The sequence below is a fragment of the Heteronotia binoei genome, chromosome 21, assembly GCF_032191835.1.
Source record: "Heteronotia binoei isolate CCM8104 ecotype False Entrance Well chromosome 21, APGP_CSIRO_Hbin_v1, whole genome shotgun sequence".
Classification (NCBI taxonomy): Eukaryota; Metazoa; Chordata; class Lepidosauria; order Squamata; family Gekkonidae; genus Heteronotia; species Heteronotia binoei.
The window spans coordinates 19,673,851-19,687,047 of NC_083243.1; the positions used below are offsets into that span (position 1 = coordinate 19,673,851).

Below are 13,197 nucleotides of genomic sequence, written 5' to 3' on the forward strand. Positions count from 1 at the left end.
ACAGAGTGGTCAGGTGTAGTACTGCAGTTCATGCTCTGCTCACGACCTGAGTTTGATCCTAGCGGAAGCTGGGTTCAGGTAGCCGGCTCAAGGCTGACTCAGCCTTCCATCCTTCCGAGGTCGGTAAAAGGAGTACCCAGCTTGCTGGGGGTAAAGTATAGATCAGCGGTCCCCAACCTTTTTGGCATCAGGGACCAGTTTTGTGGAAGACAGTTTTTCCACAGATCGTGGGGCGGGGTGGAGGGATGGTTTCGGGATGATACAATTGTGCACTTTATTTTGGTGTGGTGGTTGTGTAGACGCTTATCTGGGAGAACTGGGGTTTGATTTCTCACTCCTCCACTTGCAGATGCTGGAATGGCCTTGGGCCAGCTCAGAGTTGTCCTTGAAAGGGCAGCGTATGGGGAGAGCTCTCTCAGCCCCACCCATCTCACAGGGTGTCTGTTGTGAGAGAGGAAGATAAAGGAGATTGTGAGCTACTCTTGAGATTTGGAGTGGAGGGCAGGATATAAATCCAATATTGTCGTCATCTTCTTATTATTACATTGTAATATATAATGAAATAACTATACAACTCACGGCCTGGTTGCTAACAGGCCACGGACTGGTACCGGTCCATGGCCCGGGGGTTGGGGAACCCTGATGTAGATGACTGGGGAAGGCAATGGCAAACCACCCTGTTAAAAGTCTGCCGAGAAAACGTCACGATGTGATGTCATCCCATGGGTCGGTAATTCACAAGGGTCTTGCCTTTACTATCGTATGACAAGGGAACTGCAATAATCATAGTCCGCTCATGAAAAGGGTTCTGAAATGTTTTTTTTTAATTACCAATGGGACGTCAGCATCACAAGCCTATCTATGATTTATTTGATTTATATTTAATTTCATTTATGCGTGTGTGTGTGTGTGTTTTTAGTTAAAATATCCTTAGGCTCAAGCAGCGAGAGGCTTAAGCGAGCACAATAAAACCAACATAGGAGCTCGTTAAAAAAATTAAAATGAAGCGCAGGATGAAAGCACGCAAATAAAAATACCCTGCGGCCGTTTCTGACAAAATGTTTCATCCTGACTCTCTATATCAGGGGTGGCCAACGGTAGCTCTCCAGATGTTTTTTGCCTACAACTCCCATCAGCCCCAGCCAGCATGGCTAATGGCAGGAGCTGATGGGAGTTGTAGGCAAAAAAAAATCTGGAGAGCTACCGTTGGCCACCCTTGCTCTATAGAGATCCTTAGAGAGCCAGTCTGGTGTAGCGGTTAAGTGTGTGGGCTCTTATCTGTGAAAACCGGGTTTGATTTCGCACTCCTCCACTTGCAGCTGCTGGAACGGCCTTGGGTCAGCCATAGGCCTCGCAGCGTTGTCCTTGAAAGAGCAGCTTCTGGGAGAGCCCTCTCAGCCCCACCCACCTCACAGAATATCTGTTGTGGAGGAGAAATGTAAAGGAGATTGTAAGCCGCTCTGAGATTCAGAGTGAAGGCGAGGTGTAAATCCAGTATCTTCTTAATTAAATGAAGGACCGCAGATTCATGATTGGGTTTCCTCAGTGCATTGTTTTTTTGTTTTAAGAATAATAGTGGCTGCATAGAAGACTGCAGATTTATACCCCGCCCTTCTCTCTGAATCAGACTCAGAGTGGTTTACAATCTCTTATATCTTCCTCCCCCACAACAGATCCCCTACACTACACCAAACTGGCTCTCATAGTTTGGCTCAGGGCCATGATATGGGTAGAGAAGGGTTTTAACGCTTTCCTCTGGGTGTTGCTTTCCTTATCAAAACTAACCTTTCTGAGGTGTTGTCAATGCTGGAAAGGAAGAAAAGGGGGTCCAAGGGAGAGTGTCTGCCCCCCCCTAAGAACAGTTATAGCGTTGCCAGGTATCTCTTGGCAACAAGTGGAGGGGAGGGGATGAGGGAGCCTTACTGTCAGGAAAACTCACCCTAGACCTGCGTCACTGGAAGCGTGGTGATGTCACTTCCAGCACACACAGGAAGTGATATCATTGCCTCACCAGTGATGCAGGGGTGTGCTGATATTTGGGCAAAACCCAGTTCACTTAGAATTATCCCCCATACCTGGCCAGTCAGCTACCTATTTCTGCTCTTTGACTGATCCCCATCAAAAAAGGGCATTTATGTTGGCCAGATTCAACGTGCTACCGTCAGCCATCTTCTCTGGAAGATGTCAAAAAATCCCTTACGAAACCAGACGATGCCCATGTGGCCTGAGCACTATTGAAATGGTGTCTCATGTTTTATTAAATTGCCCTTTTTACATTAAGATTTGAGAAAAATTCTTGAACTCTTTCCTTTGTACCTGGTGTAGTCTCCCCGATTGCATTAAAGTCCAGCGATTACTTTCGTGTTATAACTCTTTCATAACTTTTAATGTTGCCTGTTTTCTTCAGTCTGCAATCCGAATTAGGGAAACTATTAACTGATTAATCTAGTTTTGGCTGGTTTTGCAATTGTTTTGACTGCTATTTTTTTTTTAAATGATGCACTTCAATGCTTTTTTTACTTTTGATATGCCAATAAGGGTCTGTCTGTCTGGACAAAAACCCTATGGCAGAAATTGTTTTACCATGGAGTTTTTGCCCAATAACAGAGCATCCCTATGTTGCTGACAATGGGTGTCAGCTCTGGGACCAAACTCAATTAAAGAAGACTTCCAGTGTGATCAGAAAGCTGTCTTTATTGATAGATAGGTTAGGAGCAATGCACCACAGTGTCAGAACTGGCCCACCTGTGAGGTGGCCAGGCGTTTATACCTTCAAGGGCCATTGGGCAGCCTGCCAAAACACAGTGCAAAAAGCCCTCATGAAGTGATACATATTAGTCCCCATCACCAATTTCTCTCACTAGGCACTTGGCAGCTGAGCTGTCTCTGCGAAAACATAAACGTGACCGTGAGGTAGCGGCCTACTCTTTTCTGCAGGGCGGAATTGAGTACATGTATTTGTTACAACGACAGAGCATGGCTGAAGCAAAAGCAGCCATAGTGTGCACACACCCCTTCAGTCTAAGACAGGGGCATCAAACTCATTTGTTATGAGGGCCGAATCTGACATAAATTAGACCTTGTCGGGTCGGGCCATGTGTGTACCTATTTAGGTAGCTTTATAAAATGGAGCCCCGTGGCACGGAGAAGTAAAGCTGCAGTGCTACAGTCTCTGCTCATGACATTCGATCCCGGCGGAAGCTGGGTTCAGGTAGCCAGCTCAAGGTTGACTCAGCCTTCCAATTCCTTCCAAGGTCAGTAAAATGAGGACCCAGCTTGCTGAGGGGGGGGGGGGGGGAAGTGTAGCATTCGATGAAATTGAATGAAACTCGATGAAACTCGTGGGCATTCGATGAAGTTACTGAGCAACCGGGTTAAAACGGATAAAAGGAAGTACTTCTTCACCCAGAGGGTGATTAACATGTGGAATTCACTGCCACAGGAGGTTGCGGTGGCTTCAAGCATAGCCAGCTTCAAGAGGGGGTTAGATAAAAATATGTGGCAGAGGTCCATCAGTGGCTATTAGCCCCAGTGTGTGTGTGTGTGTGTGTATGGGTATATATATATTTGGCCACTGTGTGACACAGAGTGTTGGACTGGATGGGCCATTGGCCTGTTCCAACATGGCTTCTTTTATGTTCTTATGTAGATGACTGGGGAAGGCAATGGCAAACCAATCCGTAACAAAGTCTGCCGTGAAAACGTTGTGAAAGCAGCGTCACCCCGGAGTTGGAAATGACTGGTGCTTGCACAGGGGACTACCTTTAGCTTTATAAAGGATACAGACAAATACAACTCAATTTTTTTTAAAAAAACCCTTAAAATAAAACATGCTTAAAATATTAGCCCTAAGTCTTAAAGATGCTTTCTTTGTATTTCTCCCAAGGGATCCGGGGAACTGGGCAAAGGAAGCTCTGGCTCTTTCCCTCCCTCTCTCCCCAGGGGACCAGGAGGGGGAGGCACCTCAGCCAACGGAGAAAATAGAGGTTTTGTTCTGTAGCTCCTGTGCGATTGAGCAAGCCTTGCAAAGCAAGCTGTGATGCAGAAGGAAGTAAGAGAGAGGGAGAAGGAAGCAGACGACAGCCTGCTTAAGGGCCTGATAGGAGCTCTCTGAGCCTGCTCGGCCCCCGTGTTGCATGTTTGACACCCCTGTTTTAAGACATCCAGTATACAGAAAGAGAAAAATGTTAACGGCCCTTGACAACGGGATGGTGTCACTTCTGGTGCACGCAGGACCTTTGTACATAAAGGATCCCACCAGGGGTGGAATTCTAGTAGGAGCCCCTTAGCACATTAGGCCACACCCCCTGATGTAGCCAGTCCTCCAAGAGCTTACAAAAAAGAGCCTTGTAAGCTCTTGGGGGATTGGCTACATCAGGGATAGGTGGCGTAATATGCTCCTGCTAGAATTCCACCCCTGGATCCCATGTTTGATGCCCAGAATCAACACCTGCTTTGAACCTGTGACCTTCTGCATGCACCCCTCAGATTCTGGGTTTCTGGCCCTGTCCTCTGCAACAGGCCTGGAGTTGTGAGGCCTGCTCACACTTGCAGAATAGTATCCAAAGGGTGATAAGTATATACCTTTCCTTTTGAAGCTTATTTCCCTCCCCATTGCTTTCTTCCTTCTTGCTTTCAAACGCTCAGGTGCTGAAGTGCATTAACGCGCTGAACGAAAATCCAGCCATTCATGGATTTATCGTACAGCTGCCTCTGGATTCGAACAAGCCCATCAACACGGAGAAAATAACCAACGCTGTGGCACCCGAGAAGGACGTGGATGGGTAGGCTTGGGTTTTTTTTAAAAAAGAAATAGTTACCAACAGTCAGGCCTGGGGTTAGGCTTTTCTGTGCCCCAGGCTGAATAGCACTCTGCTGCCCCCCTGCCCCGTATTATATTTGCGTGTCCTGCCGCAGTGACGTCACTGATGGGGTCAATGACCCCCCCCGCACTTCGCCCAGGCTTCCCGAGCCTTGGGGAACCTGGGCGAAGACAGGACATGGCGACAGCGGCTGGGCACTCGTGGCTCCGCCCCCCCTTCACCCAGGCTTCCCGAGCCTCCGGAAGCCTGGGTGAAGTCAGAACTGGCACAGGGGTGCGGAGAGAGGGTGCCTTGTGGCATCCCTAGGCCAGGTGGTGCCTGAGGCCGCCGCCTAGTCGGCCTACTCCCACGCACTGGCCCTGCCAACGGGTGGAATTCTAGCAGGAACTCCTTTGCATATTAGGCCACACACCCTTGATGTAGCCAGTCCCCCAAGAGCTTACAAGGCTCTTTTTTTGTAAGCTCTTGTGGGATTGACTACATCAGGGGTGTGTGGTCTAATATTCAAAGGAGCTCCTGCTAGAATTCCACCCTTGGTTACCGAGTTCAAGTCAAGGTTCCAGTTATCACCTACAATGCCCTGTAAAAGCGCCTCTCCCACTATACGCTACCGTGACAGCTTTGCTTCTCTGAGAAAAGCCTTCTGAGGATGCCACCGGGAAAAAGGGGCGTGATTGGCAGCTGCTCATTCAGGTGCATTCTCAGTGGTGGCTTGCTTTTGTCGTTCCGCAGATTGTGCAAAACGGTGATCTTTGAGAGAGCGTTTTTTTAAAAAAGAGAGAATAGAACTATAACGGAACAAACAGGCCGGAGGGTACCTTTATAAGAGTGTGCTGCAGCAATTATTATAGGTTTCACCTGCTTTTACTCCACTGTAATCCACTGTTTTGGCTGCATTTGCAGACCATTTTTGGTATTGCTTATAGTATAAGTGCCTTAATTGATCATTCACATTGGTCTCCAGTTCTCTGATTCTAGACTTATTGTTCATCGGTTACACTGTCTGGCTGCACTATTTTATGTCCCATGATGTGCCTTGAGTCTCAGCAATTTTCCTTCTTCCTTCTCCCTAATTTCCCTTTGTTTCTTTTAGCCCTTTCTGTGTCGATTTCTTACATGTAAGCTTTTGTTGGCTCTGAAATTGCCTTTCAGAGAAAGTTCTAAACGGGGCTTTTTTTGTAACAGGAACTCCTTTGCGTATTAGGCCACATCTTCTTGAGGCAGCCAATCCTCCAAGTGCAGGGCCTACTGTAAGCTCCAGAAGGACTGGCTACATCAGGTGTGTGTGGCTTAATATGCAAAGGAGTTCCTGCTATAAAAAAAAAGCCTTGGTTCTAACCTTTTTGCTTGGAGGGAGAGGAAACTGCCACTCATTTTCCATCCCTGATGCTGCTTATATCCCTGCCGCTGCTATTGGGTCAGGTGTGTCTTCAGCATCTTTGAATTCCACCAGGGCTTTTCTTGTAGCAAGAACTGATTTGCATATTAGGCCACACACCCCGGATGTAGCCAATCCTCCGAGAGCTTGCAGGGCTCTTAGCACAGGGTCTGCTGTAAGCTCCAGGAGGATTGGCTACACCAGGGGAGTGTGGCTTAATATACAAAAAAGCCCCGAATGCCACCAACTTTGCTGTTCCTTTTGCCTTCCCAGCTTGAGCAGCATCAATGCAGGGAAGCTTTCGCGAGGTGACCTTGGAGACTGCTTCATCCCCTGCACACCCAAAGGGTGTATGGAACTCATCCGGCAAACAGGTAAGCTTGTTCCTTAGGCAACTCCTGGTATTCTGTTTGCATTTCCTTTCTCTGGCTTGCTTTGGTCTGCTGCCCATAGTCTTAGCCTTGGCGAGTGATGTCATAACCATGTCATGTGACTCTGAGATCTCATGACTTCCTGTCACATGCTTGGATCTCGTGCTTATAAGAGCTCGGGCAGCCCCAGAACTAGTTTCTGTTTCCAGCGCTAATAGTTTTAAATTGATAAGTAAATTATGGTTTTATATGTTTTATTGAATTGATTGTTTTTATGATGTTGTGAGCCGCCCTGAGTCCGCTTGCGGAGAGGGCGGGATATAAATGTAAAGTAATAAATAAATAAATAAAATAAATTATTGGGACCCTGGTCTGGGAAGGCTGATGACCACTGGAACAAACAACGTGGAGTTTGATATAGGTAAAGGTAGTCAAGCACCAGTCCTTTCCGACTCGGGGGTGACGTCGCATCATGACGTTTTCACGGTAGACTTTTTTACGGGGTGGTTTGCTATTGCCTTCCTCAGTCATCTCCACTTTCCCCCCAGCAAGCTGGGTACTCATGTTACCGACCTCGGAAGGATGGAAGGCTGAGTCGACCTGGAGCCAGCTACCTGAACTCAGTTTCCACTGGGTTTGAATTCAAGTCATGAGCAGAGAACTTGGACTGCAGTACTGCAGCTTTACCACTCTGCGCCACGGGGCTCCTTGATTTTATTTATTTATGTTAATTTGTATTCTGCCCTTTCCCATGAGTGGGCTCAAGGAGGATAACAACAAAAGTTAGGTGTAGTGGTTAAGTGTGCGGACTCTTATCTGGGAGAACCGGGTTTGATTCCCCACTCCTCCACTTGCACCTGCTAGCATGGTCTTGGGTCAGCCATAGCTCTGGCAGAGGTTGCCCTTGAAAGGGCAGCTGCTGTGAAAGCCCTCTCCAGCCCCACCCACCTCACAGGGTGTCCGTTGTGGGGGAGGAAGGTAAAGGAGATTGTGAGCCACTCTGAGACTCTTCAGAGTGGAGGGCGGGATATAAATCCAATATCTTCTTCTTCTTAAAGCAATTAAAAACTACAAGCTAAAACCATAGGATCCAATAAAACAAACAACATATATATCACAGGCAGCGGTTTCCAATTGGGCAAATTATATATATATATCGAGAGAGAGAGAGAGATTGATAGACCAGTGTTATGACTTGGTTTTGAAATTTTCCAGGGGCGCAGGGGTTGAGAATGGGGTGCAGGAAACAAGAAGGCTCACATCCAGGCCTCCAAAATGTTGAATGAGGTTTTGCGTTGCAGGTATCCAAGTGGCAGGCAAGAGAGCCGTGGTGATTGGACGGAGTAAGATCGTCGGGGCGCCCATGCATGACCTTCTGCTCTGGAACCACGCCACCGTGACCACATGCCACTCCAAGACGGCATCGCTGGCTGAGGAAGTAAGGCTGGAAGACTCCTCTGGGCATGCAGGGCACCTCTTAGGTTATGTAGACGTGGTTCCTCGGCCCGCATTTTTGAGCATCTTGAATTATTTGACTGAATGCGCGCTTAAGTGTTTTGAAATTGCAAATCGGTCCTTGAGCAAAGGTTTAGGTCACCTGAGTTCAGGTATAAGGAGCCAATGTAGTGTTACAGTTACAGTGCTGGGACCTGAGAGACTTGGTGTCACAAGAAGGGACTTCTGCTGGCTGCCACCACTTTGGTAAGGGTTTGTCTGGGAGGGCCCAGAGCACCCAACCACGCCCAGGCTTTTTTTTTTTTGGCAGCAGGAACACCTTTGCATATTAGGCCACACCTCCCTGATGTAGTCAATCCTCCAAGAGCTTACAGTAGACTCTATACTAAGAGCCCTGTAAGCTCTTGAAGGATTGGCTATATAAGAAAGGTGTGGCCTAATATGCAAACAGGCCCAGGGGTTAGGGGTGTCTGTGCCCCTAGGCCAAAAGGCTTACCTCCGCCCCCTTCCGGTTTCTTTTTGGCGTGCGCGCCCCAGTAACATCACCGTCATGCGCTGCCCCCCGACTGCCGAGCCAGCGGGGGGGTGGGGAGGGGACGGCATGGCAGCAGGCAGGGTGGGGCAGGGGGCAGGATGGCAGCGGCAGGCAGGGAACGGGGAGAGGGTGGCAGCAGCAGGCAGGGGGCGGGGGCAGCGAACGGCAGCTGCGGGGAGGGGACGGAGGCGGAGAGGGGATGGAGGCGGCAGGCAAGGGACAGTGGGGGGCAGGGAGGGGATGGCGGCAGCAGACGGGACGGCAGCGGGCATGAGGAGGTGAACGGCGGTGGGGAGGGGATGGCAGTGGGCGCGGGGAGAGGAGGTGCCGCTTGGTGCCCCTAGGCCAAGTGTTGCCTGAGGAGGCTGCCTACTTGGCTTACTCCAATGTGCTGGGCCTGTAGGCAAAGAAGTTCCTGCTACACAGAGCCCGAAGCGGGCTCAGGGCGGCTTACATATTCATGCATATGCATGGCATAACATATAATAAATAAGCTAAAAACCGTAAAGCAATTTAACAATCATAAGACATTAAAAAAATTTACATTTCTGCATTTCGGTGCTATGATTTTACAATCAGATTGATCTGTGCCTTAGATGGTCCTTTCTGCTGCTGCTGTAGAGCGGCTTGCAAGAGGTGGGCTGGATGTTTCCTGAGAACTGTAGTGGCCAGCAGTCTAATTTGCAAATGCCTGGTGGAAGAGTGTCATCTTACAGCCCCTGCGGAACTGTATGAGCTCTCGCAGGGCTCTAACTTCTGCTGGCAACTCATTCCACCAGCGTGGGGCCACCACAGAGAAGGCCCTGGCTCTAGTTGTCGTGAGCCTGGCCTTCTTAGGGCTGGGGATTGAGAGGAGATTTTGTGACCCCGATCGAAGTGCTCTCCGGGGAACATGTGGGGAAAGGCAGTCCCTAAGGTATGCAGGCCCCTGGCCATATAGGGCCTTAAAGGTAAGAACCAGCACCTTGAAACAAACCCGGTTGTGAGCTACTGCATTAATGAGTTTGCTCTGGGGCCATTTTTCCTGAGCGAAGACAAGAGTGTGTGAGCCAAAGGCTAAAAAATTGTGAGCTAGCTCACACTGACTCAGCTTAGAGGGTAGACTGCTGGTGAGGTAGGCTAGGCCGAGAGTGTGTGACTGGCCCAAGGTCACCCTGCAGGCTTCCATGGTAGAGCGGGGATTCGAACCTGGGTCTCTTAAATCCTACTGCCACTCTAGCCACAATTGGTTAATGCCAGGCCTCGGATTCAGCAGGAGCTCACAGGACCACAGCACCTGAACCTTTCTGAGGGTTCCCCCCCTCCTTTCTACCTTGTCCATTGAATAGTAGGTGCAGCTGCACCGCAATCCCTGGATGAGCTCCACCACCTGTTTTTCTACAAAACGACCCCTGATTAATGCGGAGACAAAATGTGTGCACGAGTGTGTGAAAATGAATTTAGACTGCATCCTATGGAGTCGGACTGTTTCTCCGTCTTTGTCTGGTGTTCTTTTGAAAATATCTTCTGTCAGAGACTTTCCCATCCTTCATTCTAGAGACTTTTTCTATCCGTAGAGGCAAGGACTTGTGGAGAGCCCCAGCTTTCATGCAAAGCACGTGTCCTGCCTCTGGGCCGTGGCACTGCCCCAGCTGCATTGATTTGTTTCCCAGGGGAAAAAAAGGTCATTCAGCAAGCTTAGACTCCCCGGTAGATTTTGTTGGCAGGGGAATAAAAAGAAACCGGCAGCTGGCCCAGCTGTGAGAAGTGAACTCAGGGTGGCTCAGTGAACTCAGTCCCGTATTTGGGACCATGGAAACACATGTTGTTTGCATAGGTGGTGTCCTGAATTCAAACTCTAGCATCTCTACTTGGAAGGATTTTGTGGGGGAGGCCAAATCTTTCCTTGCCAAAAAACTTCCCTGCCTGTATATAGTTACTACGTCGCAGGGCTTTTTTTGTAGAAAAAGCCCAGCAGGAACTCATGTACATATTAGGCCACACCTCCTGACATCACCATTGTTTCTCACAAGGCTTTTTGTAGAAAAAGCCCATCAGGAACTCATGTGCATATTAGGCCACACCCCCTGACACCAAGCCAGCTAGAACTGTGTTCCTGTGCATTCCTGCTTTAAACCCCCCCCCCCCCCCCAAAAAAAACCTGGTATGTTGAGAAGAAAAGTCTCTAGCCTTTTCTCTAGCCTTGAGAAGAAAAGTCTCTAGCGTTTTCCCTGAGATATTAGTCTTCTCTGTCTGAGGAGCGTTTGTGAGAGAGAATGTGTGTGTGTGTTTTGACAGACTTCTTAGCCTGGAAGAATGGCTTAGAAACTGTTATTACTGTTTGTTGTTTCTGGAGTGATCTTTTTGTTTCTGAGCCACTCACTAGTCCTTTCCTCACAGCTAAAGTTATCAGTTATCTAAATCGGGGTCCCCAACCTTTTTGAGCCTGCAGGCACATTTGGAGTTCTGATAGAATGATGAGCACAGCCACAAAATGGCTGCCGCAGGAGGCGGAGTCAGCCGCCAAATGGCTGCAACAGCTTACCTTCAGTCATGCAGTGACAGTCCTTGTGCTGAGGTGGCAGCTACTTTTAAAGGAATTTTAAAAAACCTGCACACCTAGTCAATTCTCGATTGGCCGATCAAGCCCCACCCGACTCTACCCACTTTCTAAAAATGATTGGCGTGTGCCAGGAAAGGTGTTAGCGGACGTCACTTTGGGGACTTCCGGTCTAAATGTTTGATCCACACATCCCGCTGTTCATAAGTGAAGATGCTCACATTTACTGACCTTTCTTTGGTCTTTCCCTTAAACCTTTTTTTCCTTGTATGGAGCAATTTTTTCCCCCCTGACAGCTGACTGTGTGTTTTGCAGGTCAGTAAAGCAGATATCTTGGTGGTTGCGGCTGGCAAAGCTGAGATGGTGAAAGGGGAGTGGATTAAACCTGGCGCAGTCGTGATAGATTGTGGGATCAACCACATACCAGGTAATTGACTGAAGAGAAGGTGTCCGTTTGCATGGTGAGCGGGAATGTGTGGAAGTGGATATTAGAACGGGGTGTCAAACATGCGAATCAGGCCTCCAGAGGGCTCCTATCAGGCCCCCAAGCAACTGACTCTTGTCTGCTTCCTTCCTCCCTCTCCCTTGCTTCCTTCTGCATCTCAGCTTGCTTTGCAAGGCTTGCTCAAATCGCACAGGAGCTACAGAGCAAAACCTCAATTTTATCCATTGGTTGAGGCTCCTCCCGCCTCCTGGTCCCCTGGGGAAGGAAGGAAAGAGCCAGAGCTTCCTTTGCCCAGTTCCCTGGATCCCATGGGAGAAACACAAGGAAATCTCCTTTAGACCAACAAGTGCTAATGTTTTAAGCATGTTCTGATTTAAAAAAAAAAATCTTTAGTCGTGTTTGTCCGTGTCCTTTAAAAAATTTATATCTCTGCTACCTAATCTTGAGAGCCAGTTTGGTGTAGTGGTTAAGTGCGTGGACTCTTATTTGGGAGAACTGGGTTTGATTCTCCTCCACTTGCAGCTGCTGGAATGGCCTTGGGTCAGCCATAGCTCTCACAGAGCTGTCCTTGAAAGGGCAGCTTCTGTGAAAGCTCTCTCAGTCCCATCCACCTCATAGGGTGTCAGTTGTGGGGGAAGAAGATAACGGAGATTGTAAGCCACTCTGAGTCTCTGATTCAGAGAGAAGAGCGGGCTATAAATCTTCAATTCTTCTTCTTCTTCTTAAATAGGTGTGCACATGGCCTGGCCTGACACAGCCCAGCCTGACAAAGTCTCATTTATGTCAGATCCAGCCCTCATAACAAATGAGTTTGACACCCCTGTTTAAATTTTCCAGATTCCAGGGAGGTGGGCATTGGAGCTGGCTCCAGCAGCCTCCTGGAAGAGCCAGTGTACACAGACGTAAGGAGAGCTTTTGACACCAGTAAGCAAAGAGGCTCGCTGCTTGGCCAAAGGCACTTAAAATCCCTGGGAGGGGTGGGAGGAGCCTCTGACTTGAAGTGGACTTTCAGGCAGCATCATCTTGAGAAGTTAAGAATGGAGAGGGGCCATGATTCAGTGATTTTGTGTTCTAAACACATGTGAAGCTGAAGAGCCAATTTAGTGTAGTGGTTAAGTGCACGGACTAATCTGGGAGAACAGGGTTAGATTCTCCACTCCTCCACCTGCACCTGCTGGTGTGACCTTAAGTGAGCCACAGGCTCTCTCAGAACTGTTCTCTCAAAGGCAGTTCGGGAAGAGCTCCCTCAGCTCCCCCTACCTCACAGGGTATCTGTTATGGGGAGGGGAAGGGAAAGAAGATGGTAGGCCGCTGAGACTCTTGAGTAAAGGGCAGGGTATAAATTCAGTCTTCCCCTCCTCTTCTTCTCACCCTCCTCTTCCCCTTGATCCATCACAGTCAGTCTTGCCTACTCAGACCTGGAGACGTGCTTCTCCAGGGTTTCAGACAAGTCTTTCACATCATCTACTGCCAGATGGGAGAGGCAACAGGGTGAGGGCTTCTAATGTCCTGGCCGCACTGATGGACCTCCTGTTGGCACCTGAGTTTTTTGGCCACTGTGTGACACAGAGCGTTGGACTGGATGGGCCATTGGCCTGATCCAACATGGCTTCTCTTATGTTCTTATGTGTGACACAGAGCGTTGGACTGG

General features: G+C 48.8%; 1 protein-coding gene across 1 annotated transcript in view; it reads left to right on the plus strand.

Annotated features, from left to right (window-relative positions):
* Nucleotides 1-13,197, plus strand: part of MTHFD1 (methylenetetrahydrofolate dehydrogenase, cyclohydrolase and formyltetrahydrofolate synthetase 1) — a 126,081-nt gene that overhangs the window by 24,605 nt on the left and 88,279 nt on the right. The window contains exons 5-8 of the mRNA XM_060262112.1: nucleotides 4,648-4,784; nucleotides 6,475-6,575; nucleotides 7,874-8,010; nucleotides 11,417-11,528. Of these exons, the coding sequence (XP_060118095.1) occupies nucleotides 4,648-4,784; nucleotides 6,475-6,575; nucleotides 7,874-8,010; nucleotides 11,417-11,528 (487 nt within the window). The remainder of the gene's footprint in view (nucleotides 1-4,647; nucleotides 4,785-6,474; nucleotides 6,576-7,873; nucleotides 8,011-11,416; nucleotides 11,529-13,197) is intronic.